Here is a 17549-nt window from a genome sequence, read left to right on the forward strand (position 1 = left end):
GCTTCATTTGTGGCCAGGACCATCAGGCAGGACAAATCACCAGTGAGGACTGTGGTGGTATTCTAATTGTACTGAAATGTGATCTTGATTGTATGTTAATAAATAAAGTTGCCCGGGGGTCAGAGCTATTAGAGCCATAGACAGAGTGTGGCGGTGGTGGCACACGCCTTTAATACCATAGATCTCTGTGTGTTCAGGGATACAGCCAGCATTGGAGACATATGCCTTTAAGACCTAGGGGGCTGTACATTCAGACAGTGACGAGGCAGTCATGTGTTTGGGTTTACAACCAATGAGAAGGCAGAACAACATACTATAAAAAAAATGAACAGACAGGAAGTAGGCCTCTTTTCAGGAAGCTAGGACACCGAAGGCGGAAGGGTGAGATTTTAGCTCTGAGCTCTGACCTCTCGGCTTTCTCTTTTACATTGTTTCTGTGTTTCTTATTTAATAAGACGGTTAGTTACATCAACAGAGGACCATGCATGGAGGTGAAAGCTATCTCAAGGATCCTGTCTCAGGATCCGAGGAATGTGGAATAAAAATCCACCAAGCATTTCTATCATTAGCCTCAGCCCCAGCGTTCAGGAGCACTACTCCAAGTCTCCTGCTGGGGGAAGAGGTGTGTTGGAGAGAAAACAAACCCAGCATCCTAGGCAGGTCAGCTGATAGTTCTTTATCACAATGCTGCCTTGAGAAAGAGTCAGTCCTAATTAACACCTGGAACATCCTGCCTACCTCCTCACAACAGCACAGCAGCCAGTCTGAGTTGTCAGCTGCAGTACGGACTGTACCTATTCCAGGCATGGGCCTCACCAAAAACAAACAGTCGCACCCCCGGACATCTGAGGCTGGGAGTTCCTTATCAAATAGGACAGAAAGCCAGCTGCTATGGTCTGCATTAGGTATGCTTCAAGAACTAGTGAGGTGGACAGGGAAGGGGTAAAGAAGCCAGAGTCTATTCAACTTTTCAGAGTCCAGTATGGGAAGAAATGGGGTTAGAATGTGAGGTGATTCCCACACTGTTGCACAGAACTCTGGGAAGGAAAAGAATTCTCTATCAATCCTGGCCTCCATAGTCATGGCGGACAAATTCAAAGTATAAATCATCTTATTCAAGAACGTGTTAGCTTCATTATTCATTTAGATATACTGTTTGTGAGCATCCATTTGTATTCTTATATGTATTTTCAGGATTAGTCATGAAAAAACCCAAGAGACTAAAACTCCTCAATGTGGAGGTTAGCATCCAAAACTAGAAATGTGGCTCACCAAGGTGACCAAATACACAGAGCCCAGGTCGCTCAGGGAAGACATTCCTAACACTTGCAGAACCCCAGAAGGGGGCTGCCAAAGAAACAACTACCTAGTGCAGTCAGACTATTCTCAGCACTTAAATGTACAAGAGCTGGGATTAAAGGCATGCGCTACCCCTTCCCACACCTCCCTTCCCAGCCTGGTACCTGGATCTTTAACCCTAGTATTCTGGAGGCAAGGGCAGCTAGAGGTCTGAGTTTGGGGCCAGCCTGGACTATGTGGTGAGACTCTGCTTCAAAAATAGTTATTTGAATCTTTTATTTCTCAATTTCTGAACTTTTCAGAGATTCCTTATGATGGAATGCTACAAGTGATGATGGCATCTAGCCCTTTTTAGGGGGGCACAAAAGTGTTGCTGAGTAGTGACAGCCTGCAAAAAGTTCTTATCTCTACCTTGTCTACCTCAAAGCAAAACATCCAAACATTCATTCTCATCCCATGATCGAGAAAAGGAGGAAAATGAAGGACATTTAGCCATAGAAGTATACTAATAGGACCCAAGATAGCCCAGTTCTGTCCAGAAAACAGAAAATGGATAGAAATGAATTATTAAGAAAATGATAGGAAGAAACTTAGGGAGGAAGAGGGGACAGAGAGGGATCAGGAGAGAAAGGGAGGGTAGGAGGTTTGGGTGGTAGCTATCCTCATGCAAATGTGAGGACTTGAGGAGTTCCAGCTCCAGAACCCCTGTAAAATGGCCAGGTGCCCAGGTGCAGTGATACATGTTTGCGATCTCAACACTGAGGGGAAGAGAGAGGTGGATCCCCAGGCCAACAGCCTAGCTTAGCTGGTGGATGACCCCTGAGGAATGATAACCAAGCTTGACTTTGATGTCTGGGCTCCATACATATGCACACATGGGCGTGAATGCATATGAACACACACCTATCCATGCACACACATACAAGCAAGGCAAGGCAAGAAGCAAAGGAGAGAGAGGGAACTCAATCTTTGCTCGCCGCTTGTTGGGTAGCTATTTCCTTAAAACTTAAACACCCTTCCCTGGAAGAGGAAAGTCCAGAAGACTCAAGAACTTCACAAGGCTCAGGAAGCCAGTGAAAGTTATGTGATTCACATGGCTGCCCCCCAAATATATCAATCTTTAGGCAAGTGCTCGGAAGAGACTGGCTGGCTAAAGGGACAAGGAGATCCCAGGATGCAGCCTGAGTTGTCACCCATGTTGGGGTGAGTCTGTTCTTCTGTTCCGGTGATGCGGCTCCCTTGTCACCCACGCTCCTGGCATTGACCTCTGACCTCCTGTTAGCAGCCCCAGTAAAGTCCCTGGGTCACCAGCTAGATTTGGCGGGCCGTTTTCTTTGGTGAGCTGTCAGTGCCCTAACCCAGTTAATACTGGTTTCTTCGAGTCTCGAGGGAAACTCCAAACTGCTACACAGAGAGCAGATGGGTGAAAGTTGTGATCCAGAACGTGTCTCAATAAATACAGAAGCAAATTCTGATAAGGACTGTGATTTGAAAAGCAAAACTGATCTAGAGAATTGTATCAGACAAAGTACAACCCAGAAGTCCCATAACTTTAGACTCTTATCCATACTGCAAACTCAATAAAGGATTGAATAAAGGGGGGAAACCCCCTTTTTCATTATTCTAAATGCATCACGAATTCATGGGCTTAATAATGTCACTATTTTTTGAAAGGTTCATGGGACATAATGTTTAGGTTATTAAAAAAAACTTTCAGTGCATAAGATTGATTTCTAAAAACATTTCAGAGTTCCTATATGTAATGTCTAGAGCAGGACAGATCACATGAAAATATAATGAGAAAAGTGGAGTGGGGGTGGCTGGGGGTCAGCAGGGGCAGCAAAGGCCTGAGTGCCCACCTTCTTTCCTAGGCACTCATAGGCTTTCCCATACAAAAGCGTAGCCTCATTTGTTTAACTAATTAGTAGTTTATTCACAATAAAACATACTTGAAGAGGAATGGGTAGTCTCAAACCAACGGAGAGAAGAAGCTATTGAGGGTGTGATAAAACATGCCACCCTGGTCCTTCTCCTCGGAACACAGGCACATACATGGCTTCCAAGGGACTTCTTCAGAATGGAAGAACTTCATCCAGGTTTGAGAGTTCAGAGAGTTCAGCAGCCCTCTGTGCTCAGTATTACTTGAAAGTATCCCAAATCCATGGATGTCCAACTTACACACTTCAGACTCTAGTACATGAATACTGTCCCCATACTGCCCTCCAGGACAGCTTTGTTACCTACCAGCTTTCTGTTTAATTTTCCTCAAAACAAGACTAAAATTTTCTTCTTAAAGATCCTATATATTGGGCCTATGCTCCACATGCTAGAAGCCATGCAGATCAAGTTCATTGAGACCAGTCTAGCTCAGATACAGGGAGAGTTAGAATGCCCACTATCAAACCCCCACATACACTTCTTTCCTGTTTTAAAATCAATCCATCTAATAGGCATATTTGGCTTTCTCTAACCCACCCAATAACCGTGGCAGCATCCCTTCAGAATGTGAGCTGCTACGCTGAGCATGTTTTTCTAGAAACTGTCTGAATGTGACTCTAGTGGTATACTTCTAGTCCCACAACTGAGAATCACACTAAATAGTTTAGGTGGGATATCTCATTGCCTAGTAACACTGAATGCAGAGTTCATTCAAGGTCCTTTCTTGTAATACTTTTTAACCCCAGAGCTATTTCAGGGGGTTGATATTTCAAGGTCTTTAAGGACCCCAACTCAGTTGTTATCTGGATATGAAAAGTCCTGATGAATGGTGATAATTATATTCTACCACTTCATGCTGGAAATAAACACACCAAACTGTTCAGAAAAATAGGGCTGAGGGTCAAACAGTCTTCTAAAAACAGTCTTCTCAGTTAATGCTAAGGCCTAAACCTTACCATCCTCCCAACTATACCTTCTTGATGCCTTTTACACTGACATCCTCCTCTGCTTGGGCCCCAGTTGCTTATATAGTGATTCTGCCATGTATCATACCTACTGTGTTTTCCTCACCTGCCAGTTTAACGATGTTGTTAAAGGAAACATGAACCAGGTCTAGTGCCGATTTTTCTTGGAAAACTCAGGGGGATGGTCCTACTGATTGCTATTTTATCTTACAGTAGGATATCAAATTCCTCCTAGAGACTACCTTTAATGCCTTTCCTATTCTTAGCCTCTAAGTTGCAACACTGTAGTAGATACTGCATAGTGCTCTGTGGTCTGGATCTGCTAGCTATCTGAACCCCTGGAGAAGCCTCACCTTAGCTTCTCTCCAAGGGAAGCACATAAAGCAAAACTACAGCAGAGTGGGGGAGTGGAGTTTGAGGCCAGGAGTAGGATTTCAAGTTCCAAAAGTTCTGCCCTCCCCACATGTTACTTCAGGTTTAAATTTGATGCAATAGCACATATCCCCATAAATGCCAAGGACAGACACATGATTTCTAGCTCACAATTTAGTCAGAGTTAACATGTATTGTTCTACACAAGGTAGCCATTGTTTACCTGAAGTTTGCCAAAAGGCTCTCGGGTATGTGATGAAGGGTCCTATTTATTTTCAATGGGATCCAATCTGTAATAAGTGTGCAGAGATAATAGCAAACCCGAGGCAGCCTGAAGTGAAATGGGGAACAAGAGAATGCACACATTTGGTAGTGAAGGAAGTCTAAAGGGCAAATTTCATTTCTGCACTGAGCAGCCACTGAAGACAATACAAGAAAAGCACTCTCTATTCAGTAGCCAATCTAGTACTTTCTGCAGATGGCCTCACAACAGTTACAACTAAAATTTCTACCTCTATTTTCTCACTAAGAACTGTAGGAATCTCAGTTTTGAGAAGATCAGAATCTCCGTGGAAAAATACAGTGTGCTCTTTAGTGCCACTGACAAACGGGCTTTAGGCTCGAATACCCAGTCTTCCACTAATCAGAGCATCCTAATGCTGTCACTGTCCTTATCTATTTCATTTGACCTTGCCCACTACATCTAACACTTTGGATACTGTCTTTGCATTTGTTCAGCACAGCTCATCCCTGTTTTAGGCCCTGGCGGACGTGTTGAGATTTATGCTGAATGATGCCTGGAAACTCACAGATGGCAGCATCGATACAAGTTCCATACAGCTTACCTGGCCCACTGCCCAGGAAGTGTGTGGTCCCAGGGAGGTAGACTGGAGATTACATCTAAGAGGCTAATGACCTTGGAAGTAACACCACCCAAGAAGGCAGAGCCAATACAGGGTGCTTAGAAACTGCCATTGATTTGGCAGTTCTCTGAGGTAACTCTGACTGTGAGGGCTATTGCCAGAAAAACTGAAAATAGACATTGAAGCAACAAACTTGCTTCAAAATATCCATAGCTACACAATAGTCCAAAAAATGGAAAACAACACAAATGTTTATCTCAAGTAAATGCATTAGGCATGTGTTTAGAGTCAAACAAAAGAATATTCACTAGTCATATGGAAGAATAACGCAGAGATGCAGGCCATGGCATGAATAAGCCTTGGAAACTTTATTCTACATACAAAACAAAACAAAACACACTAGACACAGGCCATATATTGCATAAATCCATTTAAATGAAATACCCAGAATAAACATCCACTGAAATAGAAAGTAGATTTTGAATTTTCAGGGGCTGAGGAGAATGGGGTAGGTGTCTGGTAGACACACATCCTTTGCGGTGTAGTGAGAATGTTCTGGAAGTAAGCAGTGGTAATGGGGTGCATAACACTTGAATATAAGGAATGCCGCTAAACTGAGCACTCTAAAATGGGCAAGGTGGCAGGCTCTATGTACAGTGTTTACTCTGCACCTTCTTAACTGAACTTTTTAATTGAATGTGAGGGTCACAAAATATTGGCAACAGTGAACGATTTTTGTAAGAGAAAATCACCAAAACTTAATTCAAACTAAAACACAACACGATGACTCCAAAGTGTTTCTGGCAGTGGTCACCAATGTCTCATTATGCAACTTCACTGCAGCCTTGGTTCTGAAAAAACAACACTTAACTTGGCACAGCACATGGCCACACCACACCACACAATAAGCACATCGCCTGAAGCCCCTCAGCTCACATGGTACACCCAAAATTTTCTTATAGAAATAGAATGGTTTATTTATAAATGATAGAAAGTTTGGAATATTTTCCTACTATCTTTTTGTTTTTAGTAAGTTGCTGTATCTTTGTAATATTGTGTTAGAATGCTTGATTAAAAAATTCCTGTTTGAATTGCATAAAAATATTATTAAGTAAATTTGGCCAGGGATTAGGACAGAATTTCCAACAACGTCTGAGTTAGCCCTGAACAAAACTTCTGCCTTTCTGTACTATATGGTAATGCAAAGTGGATTCTCATGGTTGATTATTACAAATTCAAAATATCAAAGGTTTAAGACACTCTACAATATTCAAGTTTCAAATATTCAGCCAAGATGAATTTATTACAGAAAAAAATAAATATCTATTTCATCAGTATGCAAATTACTTCCTTCTTTAATAAATGGTAAAATTTATGTGTACCGAGGAATTGTTTTAATATAAATTTCTTTATGATTTATTATCAGTAAATATTGATTTGTATACTTATTTCACTGTATACCTGGGGTCATGAAAAATTTCTTGACAAGAAGGGGTTGAGAGAAAAGTTTAAGCAGCCCCACGCTAGCACAGAGAACACAGACAGCAGCCAGGTCTCTGCTAAGGCTGGTCCTCGCCTGCCTCCCCCCACCCACCTCTTCCAGCAGTCACCCTGCTTGTGCCTCAAGCAGAAAGGATAAACCTAATGAGCCCAAATGTCAGCACAATATAAATTACGGCAAGGGGGGAAAAGCAACAACTTGATGCATGGCTGAGGATCTGAAAGAGGAATGTCCACCATTGTTTGTGATTATGGATCACATCACAATCTAATAGCAATTTTTATTTAATCAATAATTTCCATGCTGGACAGACAGCCCTGTTACAGAGAATCGACAAACAGGTACTGATAGCGACAAGCCTCGTTATTAATCTTTCCTCTGCTGGCTTATCAGCCAAACTACTGTAAAAGGCACCACCAAGATGGATATTAGAAACCACCTTCTCCCCACCCCCACCTTCCTTTCTTCCTTCCTCTCTTAGGCCATTCTGGGTAACGTAGACTCCACATTTATTTGCGTAACCTGGGGCTTGAGTGGCATAAAAAGGCAGTTCACATAAGCAATTTCACAATCTGTAGGACCTAGCCCATTGCTCAGGGTTAGCCATTATAGGCTAATAAATCATACTTTCTCTTTGAGTTGTCAATCGCCAACAAAACCTTTGTACAAGCACCGGCATCTGTAATTCCGTAAAGGCTTTTCATCTTGAAATAAGATGCTCTGTGCTGATAACAAGAATAATCCCCTCCTGATCAAGAAAAATAAAATCAAATCTGCATTTTACCAATTAAAGCTGCTGCCAGAAGCCAAATGGCTCAGCACTGAGACTCCACTGAAGTTTATCTCTGCTAAACACAAGGAGGAGAACCATGTGGCTGTGTTTCCTTTGTGGCTGGACTGCTTTATCTTGCTGTGGAAGTTGTACTGAGCAAGGTGTGAGAACATTCAACACCTCTAGGAAGAGCCACCAGGAAGACCTGTTTCTCATGAGCCAGGAACACTTCCCTGTCTGTTAAGTAGTACTCTCTAGAAAAGAGGAACATCACATTGTGTCAACCAAAAACCAAGATGGGGTAGCCAGAGATGGTGAGTGTCCTTAAGAGACATCAATAGAAGCCTGTGTAATAACATAAGACATTCTCAGAACTCAAGGTTATATAAGCTCAGACTAGAAAATAAGGCATACCAAGAAAAGAAACAATGAAAAATGAAATGTATCCATAAACCCCTACTGGCACAAAAATGTGACTATCCCTACAGTAGGCAGCTGCTCAAGTTTTATCAACAATCATTCGCTCTTCCAACCCTTAATAAACCAATTTAAAAAATCCCAGAATCTCGAGACCCTTAGGTAATTAGCACAAGTCAAAGATAAGAACTCAGTCCAAATGCAAAACCAACTTCCACATGATTCTTTTCCAAGAGCCAAGCAGTGAATAACCATATTTGCTGCTTGCAACTGTGAAATACCTCGTAACTGTCCCGCAAGTTTTTATAAAGAATTTAAAATAGTCTGCATTGTGGGCCTCACTTCTGACTCTGTCTTATGACAACCCTGCCCTCTTCAATGCTGGGGGACTCACAGCTTCCAGGGCTCTGCAGAGCTAAGCTCAACTGAAGACTCCCTAAAAATCTCTGAGATGAAAGCGACTCCCCCTCATTACTCCATCCGAAATAAAAGACAAGCCCTGCAGTCCCATCCCCTTGTTCCTTGGTCCCCCCTCTACTCTTCATGAAGACTGATGCTTGCTACTCAGTTTTTTCCCTGTTTGAGTCTACTTGTTTGTTCAAGACAATGTTTACACCCAGTCCCCATTAAGACCTGCCATTTCTTCCTCAGCACCTTTACCTTGTTTTACATTCATCATGACTGTATATCAGTAATACTTCAAAACAACCTGCCCCAAGGCTCCTTACCTGAAAATACAGACACCAAGATGAGTGTGTCAGGTCTGGCTCTCTAGCATGCCCTCAGTCCCAGCATTACAGGTCTGACACTCATGTAGCTTTTCCTACTATGGACTATGTCTATAGTTTGCATAGTAGACACCAGGTAGTGGATCAGCAGCCTGCTCAGGAAGCATGTGCTACCAAATCAATGGACTACTTACTATTTCTGTTTAATGAAACAAAAGTCAAAAGTTTCCTTTGTCTTGTCATTCACTTTACTTGAGTTTATTAACTCAGTTTCCAATAGATGCAGTTTTCCTTGTCAAAACAAAACCTACTACCCACGGTACTTGAATTATTCTACTTTATCCTAACCTCCCAAACAAACTCAAACTTAAAAAACAATAAAATAGGTTAAATACTATCACCACTTCACAGATGAGAAATGGAAACTGAAGTTGTAGGTAATGGGATAAACCTGTTTGGGGCAGCTTTAGGAACAATCTCCACCACACTATTTGGGGTTCTCAGAACTTATCTCTGGTGACTAGGCAAGGAGGGTGGAATAGGCTGACTTTTGCTTAAGGCCTTGGCCTATACATAGTCTTTTGAGGATAAGGCTCTTATACATTTTCCTGCTGACATTAATTGTTGTAGAAAAAATAATTCATCCATGGCAGCATTTGGCTAAGCTCAGAAAAACATAAATGTCCCTGAATCTTCAAAGTCTTTACATTAGGAACAGCTTCCTGCTCCTGGAACTGGTTTATGTCAAAGCAGGCACATAATCTCCAACCCCACTTACTGTGATTTCAGAGGCTGGAGTCTGAGCCACTTCCTTGGGTCTGCATAAAAAATGCTGGCATTTTTCCCCCCACAGAGAAGAGAGGCTTGGCTGGCAGTGGATCTTCCTGAGAACTACTGAGTGAGCAACCTCAGCAAGGGTAATTTCCAAGAAGCTCTGCCATTATCTACATACGAACCCTTACCTTGCTCACTACTTGCCCACACACAGATTTGGTTTTTTGGTTGAAGATGAATTTTCAACACAGGTCAGGCCATCTTTACTTTTTAAACAGAGTGTTACAAAGTAGGAGGGACTTTTTTTTTTTAAATCACCACTGGAAGTGGAACAGTTTGGGGGACAAATAGAGGCCATTTTACCTTCCAGGGTACAGCTGATTATATGTGTAGACAATTCAGGTTATCCCAGTGAGGGATGAGGCACTCAATGGGAAGAATGCTTTTCAACATCTTATAGCATGTAAGACAGTGTCTACAACAGAGAATGATCTACTCCAGAGCTGAGGATGAGGCACTCTGGTTTAGTGGTACCCTACAGAGAGTCTTCAAAAGCATTCCAGGACACTGAACATACACAGAGCCTCTAAAGGTCAGCATCACACAAGCAAGAGGGAAGAGAGGCCCAGAGGCCTCTCATGGTCTCTGAGGAGGCTCTGTGAACTGGGGGTCTGGGCACCAACTTCTAGATATTGATTTCATGCTGATATACCTACAGGGATACCACCTAAGAGCAATCTAAAGCAGCCTGCATGGGTATAAGTACCTCTAACTAGCCTTATATTGTTCTCTTTTGTAAGAAGAATCACCAACATTATATTGAGGATGATTTTTACAAGAAGGGAAGCTAAAAGTTTTATGTTCCCTTATCTACTTCGGCCAATTGAGTTGACCATTCCTTAAGAGTCTAAGTGCTCATTTTCAACTGTGCCTACACCAGTGCAGTGACTGGGTAGTAAGTGTATGTCACTCTCTAGCCCATACAGCATTTGACTGGCTCCAGTCAAACCTACTTCCCAGTCTAGCAACAACCAACATAAAGTAAGTCTTAGACCTGACACAGAATCCCCAAAGACCAACAGTATCAGCACACCATTTTCCTCTCCAACCCAATCTTCAAAAAACAAACACAAGTTGGAATTGCCTCATTTAGACCTGATGTCTGTTTCTCACTAGGCCCACTGTATGTGATCTCTGCTTGGCCTTGGATATCGGGGACAGTATTTATTTTCACGACTCTTTCACAGTCTGATAAGTGAGAAAATAATGTCTGAAAGGGTCAAATGGTGCCTGGGAGGGCATCCCGAGAGTCAGGGCAGGGATGAGGCTGCCACTCACAATCTAGCTGGGCCTGAGGGGTGCTTTAGCAATGAGCCACAAAGCCCTTGTCCCTTGACCTTTCAGACCAATCTCTTGGATATATTTTCATGGAAATGCTTTCTGCAGGTGAAATTTAGTCAGCAACTTCACAAAGAATATGACCCCTAAGGCAAAATCATTACATAGTGACTTTGAAGTTTGTAGTTTTTTAGTTTGTATGTCACGTGCCATGTTTCCAAATAATTAGAGCAAGAAAATTAACTAGCAACTCCATGTAGAAGGAAATTAGATCAAAAATCTTTACTAGATCAAAATCTTTACTTGTTCATTTTAGAGTTTTTTGTACACATGAAACTAATCTCTGACTAATGTATGAGACTATTCTCACATCTTAAACCCAATTTTCTCTTACATAAGGATGTACAATTCAACTCTAGAACAGTGATAAAAATTAGGCAGAAAGCATAAAATGCAAATTTAGGATTATAGTATTAATATGAAAACAATATGTTCACATCAAACCTTTCCTGTGTTTTTACAGATACAATTCTTCCCAAGTTAGATGACCTTTCTTACATCCAATCCTCTGATACTAAAATGAAAGCCCTTGATTTTTATGCTGTAAATGTACAGAATGTTTCCAAATGGCAGCAAAAGTGATTATTATAAGGGAACTTCACCATACTTTTGAAAATCAAAATTTGCAGCATATGAAAGCATTTATAATCCAGGTAGGTGGCTAATCACTCAACAAAAAGAAAAAAATTGACACCATGCTTAAAAGATCCAAACGGAGGATTACATTTATTTAAACGCCACCCAGTTGAAATTGGATGTCATCATAAATACATCTCACAATCTCTGATGTTCAGTCTTAAGACACCAAGACCATTTGTAGTTGCCAAGGAATCTTTCTCCTAGGTTACACTGTTTAGAATTACATTGAAGAATAAAACTGCTAAGAAATACTTTAACTCTCTGCAGACTGTTGGGAGAGATCTTGTAAGTATTAATTACTAAACAGGACTAGAGAGTTGAGTTGTTCAAACTGAGGGCAATGAGTGGCGTCACTTAACAGGTGGACAAGAGGTACAGTGATTACATCGTTTTTCTTCATTCAGATCTCAACAAGGGTGTTTTCAAGCATAGGTGGCCATGTGGCAACACCACCCTGAAATACACAATTCCCTTTTTTTCTTTATAAATAGCCTCACAGAACGTTGGTGGAGTCTGTCATTTGCCACTGAAATGGGCAGGTTTCAGAGACCATGAGATGACCTTGAACTTTCTGCTATGAGAATTTCAAATGTCTCCACCACCAAAGTAAAAAACAACTTACTTCTAGAACAAAATTCAAAGAAAGAAGCAGAGCTCAGTAAAGTCTGGAAGCCAGGCTGAGCCTCTTCCCCCAACACAAGCTATGTCAAGTAAGCAAAGAACAGCAAAAGCAAGTGCAAACACTGAGAACTGTCGCTGCCCAACTTCAGAAACACATGTACACTTAAAATGTGGCTTCTTTGTAATGTAATGCATAATAGCAGAGTCTGGCTAATTCAAAACTGAAGAGAAATGTGGGCTTAACTTACCCTGAAACATTAGAATATGTGCCTTTTACAAGTCACGGCTTCGATCTTGACAAATCAATGAGAAATTCAATCAGTCAAAAGTACTTGTAATTAACTTTTTACTACATATTCTTCTTGTGCTTTTGTTGCTTTCTATTAACTGACCCCAAGAAAGGGACATAATATTACAAAAACCTGATGAACAAAAATACAAGTCTATTTTCCTAGCTTCTGGTAATAAAAGTAAATTTATCGCGAATTTAATACTAGCTGGAAAGCCACCAGGCCCAGCTCTAATAATTTTGCTGAGAAGTGAAATTAATTACACCTCGCTGTGATAACAGATCCCACAGCAGCAGAGCTAGAATAACATCCATTTGGGAGAGGAAGGGGGCTTGAAATAAAAGGGCAGAAGAGGAAAAGGCAATATTCTGTCTATCTGCTCAGACAGTAATGGACGAGGTAATCTGGTCCCTAGAACATGGAGTGCACTGCACGGGAAGTGAGACCACGGCTGGCCAAGCCGGCCGGTTCCTAATTCTCTTCTTCAACTTTGCGATTTGCTAATGTGAAACACATGTCTCTCTTTTGCACCAAGTTCAAATAGCTCTGGAATTCCAACCTTGCAGCTCAGCGACTGAAGCAGAACAAGGGGAGAAGTTGTCAGGATTTAAGGGCTTTCAGCAAAGCCCTTCAATTGCAGCCAGCACCCTATTCCACGGCAGGATATCAATTATAGATAGTGACTTGCTTTAGCAGGCAGTCGGGACTGTCAGACACTAGATAGACAACCATGAAGAATCATGAATCTTTCTATTAACTGTAAGAGGGGGGAAAGAATGGGTCATGGCTATAAATAAGGCAGAGCAACAGAATGGTTTAACACCTTGCCGCTTGGTTGTATGTGGCACGAAAATCCAACTAATCAGAAAATGTCTGCTCTCCAAGGAAACTGGCAAGAACCAAAATGGTTAATGCCCCCCTCTGTCCCTAAAAAACGGGCTTTGCAACTGGTGTATATTCCATCTGTCACCAAAGTAATTAGGTAGACTTGAGGTACCTGTTACTTTAATCAATAAAATATGAAGCCCCTATTCTGCACTGGGCCACCACTAATGCTTCGAGTATCATCCAGAGCAGGAACGTATACATGTGTAAGGGCAACGAAAAGGCAATGGAAACGTGGAATTTCGGCACTTTAGATGGGATATAAGTGACCTGAACAGGAGGTTTTGTGTTGTAAGTTGTAACTTTAAATTCACGTGACTCAGTTTGTTTACTCTTGTAATTTAGCTTTGACTAAAATTATTATCATAAAGGTAACACACTGGAATCTGACTAAATCCTGACACCAATCTCTTCTATCTGATTTAGAGTTGAGTGTGTGTATGTGTGTGTGTGTGTGTGTGTGTGTGCAGTCATGGCACATGAAGATAGGTTCCATGTAGCCATAAATACTATGGCCATTCAAGCTGCAGCTTCAGTAGCCTTCTCTTAAAACTATTCCGACCCATGAGGCCATCAGGGGAATCCTGGCATCAAGATTACATAAAATACCTATAACAATCACTGCCTTTACAACATAAAAAGGGAAACACCCAAGCCCATGCCAGCCTTACATGAATGAGGCAGTGAAAAGGTTAAAGCCCTGTCATACCCCCTCATCCGTCCTGGGAATGCTCCCGGCATAGACTACTCTTTGAGAATAATTCCTCATGAAAAAAAAAAAAATTCTAACTTCTCCCCTCTTAGTGTAACAAGGCCTTTGTGCTTTCCACTAAAGAAGTCAGCACGAAAGAGTCATTAAGACAGACTTAGTTTAAAATTAATACTTGAATAAAAGAGGAAAAAATTACATGTGTGGAAAAATCAGAAAATATACCTTAATTAAAAACATTCGACTTACTTTTTTGGCTGTACTTGAGAAATCTCTAATTCTACTTATAGAATTACAAATACAAATACTTATACAAACACAGAGTGATATAATTTAAAAAGAAAAGGGGAGAGGAGGTCCTGATGGTGACATGTGAAACCTAACATTCTGTATATCGTGTTTCTCATCATCTGCAGTGCTGAACTTAACTCTACTAGGTAACTGTGCAGGATACATGACACAGAACAATCTAAGCTGCAAAAAGAACAATTGAAAAGCTCATACAACATAGAAAGCACAGAGATTCTGTAATTTTAATGTTTAGTCAAAATAGAAGAAGGCTACAATAAGCACAAGTCATCCACAAGGCAAAGATACTGTAAAACAATAGATGAGCATTAGTGTCTCTTTCATGCATGTGCTCAAGAGAAAGGAGCGAGCACTCCAAGGATGCGTGGTCAGACTTTGTATCACAGCAGGAGCACAAGAAACTGTCCTATTTGGTAAAATCATCCTTAGTGCCTTAACGGGATATAGAGAAATCATCTGAGCCTTCATATTCCAGACACTCTAAATGCAGTTCCCTGTCAGGTGTTTTTGGTCCCATTTCTCAAGAAGGCTCTACTGGCCTTTGAGACGATGCCAAGCATGAAGCCTTGGCAAAGGAGCTGGGAGTATACCAGGTTATCTGAAACAACACTAGAAAGTCAGTCAAAGACATCTGGTCTTGCTTTGGCAAGAAAAGGAAAGGTACCCCAATGTGACTACTGTGGAGTTTTCAACATTAGACACAATTCTTTTCCATGCAATTTTAACCCACAATGTTGCCTTTGGATCAAAAATAAAGCACCAATTGCTACATACAATAATAGGAGGCTCTTTAAACTTTGAAGTCTGCAAAAGGAAAAAAAGGAACCATCTGTTTCTGTAATTTTTTATATTGTTACTGGGTCTTGGAAGGGGAATCAAACTTAGTTAAAAGGTTAATAATAATTCATGTCCAGCTTACTATTACTCAATAACCATCAAAGCCTCTAACTCAAAATAGTGTTTTCTGGCTTACAGGATCAGAGTCATTACACTCTCTATTGAAGACTTTATTGAATTTTACACTAAGCTTTAGCTGACTGAACAGGTCAAGCACCATGGCTCAGAGTTTTCTTTATTCTCAGAAAAATCATAAAGCCCTCTCCAGTTTTCAGTGCTGCCAGCTACGAAACTTGACTCCGTGCAGGGTCAGAGAAGCTGACCTCATGCAAAGGTCACGGAGTTGGGGAGCCGCGTCCAACACCAGTCACTTACATGCACAAGCTGATCCTGGGTGTCGAACTCTCTGGTGCAGCCTTCCCAGTGGCAGTTTGTCTCGTAGATGACTTCAGGCTCCTGCTTGCTTTCATCTTTGTCCCCTTCCTCCTTGACTAGGGTTGTTCCTTCAGGCTGTTCCTGTTGTGAGGGAAGGCAAGAAGCAGAGAGGGAAAATGAGGGATGGTGGGAAAGGAGACCCAAGAAAGCAGACACTGGATTTAGATCTGTTTCCCTATCAACTCAACTTTTCAGGAAAATAAAAGGAAGCCAGGACTGCTAGCTGGGTCTTGTGGAAGGAAGAAGTCTAGCATTCCTATGTATTTTTTTCCCTGATATCCTGAATATACCTTCTGAGATTGTTTTAACTTATGATGTAAGACAGTAGCCCAATTATAACAAAGACAAAGAGCTGAAAACCAGGCCCTGCTCCTGGAATATAAACCAAACTGATATCTTAAGAAACAAAACAAAAAACAAGAATAAAAAATAAATTTTGAGGCAAAAAGCAAACAACAGAACCCACAAAAGTAGCAAGTATTTACCCTCCTCCAAACTGACCCAATTTTGTTTGGTTGTTTTCATTCCCTTCAATATGTCTGTTTATTGTTATATCTTATAATGCAGAGAGAGGGCTTTCGGATACTTTTAGTATTTTCCCTAATGTGAGATGCACTTTGTGGACTTTTCTTTCGGGGATCATGTCTTCTGGGTTTCGCCTTCAGAGAGATGCTGGTCTCCCTCACAGTTGAGGCCAGGGAAAGACATTGCCTGATGCTTTGGGCACAGACTTTTTTAGTCCACTATGAAAGCTTCACAGTAAATGCAATTCAAAGAATCTCCAGAATTCTAGGCAATATCTAGATGTGTAGATTCGAGTCCTGATCTAGGGCTATATGATAAACTGTTTATGTACACATCACGGTGTAATCAGCAAGGCTGTTTGTTGTCTAGAAAAGGATGGTTTCAGAATGCCCTATCACACAACCTTATTCCACCCTCTAAGTTCTCACTGAGGAAGTCTGGGCCTCACTTCAGTAAGGCTTGGGTTGAAGCAGACTGATGATGGCAAGGTTCAGATTCTATGGACCTGTAGACTCTCATTTAGTTCTGATTTGGGGAAAACGGCACTGATTAAGCTCATCATGTCTGGCTCAAGAGCATATGACATGGCAGTTTGGATATAGCCTATATATTCTTCAGTGGAACCAGACCGATGTGATCAGCAATAACAGTCCAGAATCTATCTGGCTGTGCTTCAATCTCTCTTGGTTCTCTGAGCCCTGTAAGAAGCAGCAAAATAAGAAAAGTGGAGAACTTGATCAACGAAGGAGACATCATAAGCTCTGCCTCAGCTTAAGCATGGGGTCAGAAGTTCAGTCATTTTGGCCCAAGGTCAGGGATGAGAAGCCCAGTCATCCCTATGGTCAGTGACAGATGAAGTCTGAGGAGACTCTATGGACTGTGGTGAGTTCAACTTCTAGGATGTCTCACCTATCAAGAACATGTACCTCACACAACTTCCTTCCTTGTCGGTATTTATTTTTGAACTAGAGAAATGAATTCAATTAATCCCTAACTAGCTCGTTTTCAAACACATGGCTAATGTCAAGAATACAGTAGGCAAGAAAATGTTGAGTATGAGTCTGGAGGAGGGGGAACTGACCCAAAGTCACTATGAGAGTCGTAATAGCTGGTTTTCAAGCCTAGGTGTCTTACCTGCTGTCCCCTTGACCCTGGGCTGGGGAGGTCTTCATCGGGTTTGATCTTGGACCGCTTATTATGCATAGGATCGCCGGTGCTGCTCACTGCAGACTCACTGGTGGGCTTGTTCTGCAGGGGCAAGGGAAAAATTAG

At 41.5% G+C, this 17549-nt stretch overlaps 1 protein-coding gene across 2 annotated transcripts in view; it reads right to left on the reverse strand.

Annotated features, from left to right (window-relative positions):
* The window catches only part of Gli3 (GLI family zinc finger 3), a 265017-nt gene that overhangs the window by 52958 nt on the left and 194510 nt on the right, over window positions 1-17549 (reverse strand). For both annotated transcript variants that reach the window (XM_037205928.1, XM_028860020.2), the window contains 2 exons: window positions 17412-17525; window positions 15693-15833 (listed from right to left, as the gene is read on the reverse strand). In XM_037205928.1, coding sequence (XP_037061823.1) covers window positions 15693-15833; window positions 17412-17525 — 255 coding nt within the window. The remainder of the gene's footprint in view (window positions 1-15692; window positions 15834-17411; window positions 17526-17549) is intronic.

This window comes from Peromyscus leucopus, chromosome 5 (assembly GCF_004664715.2).
Source record: "Peromyscus leucopus breed LL Stock chromosome 5, UCI_PerLeu_2.1, whole genome shotgun sequence".
Taxonomy (NCBI): Eukaryota; Metazoa; Chordata; class Mammalia; order Rodentia; family Cricetidae; genus Peromyscus; species Peromyscus leucopus.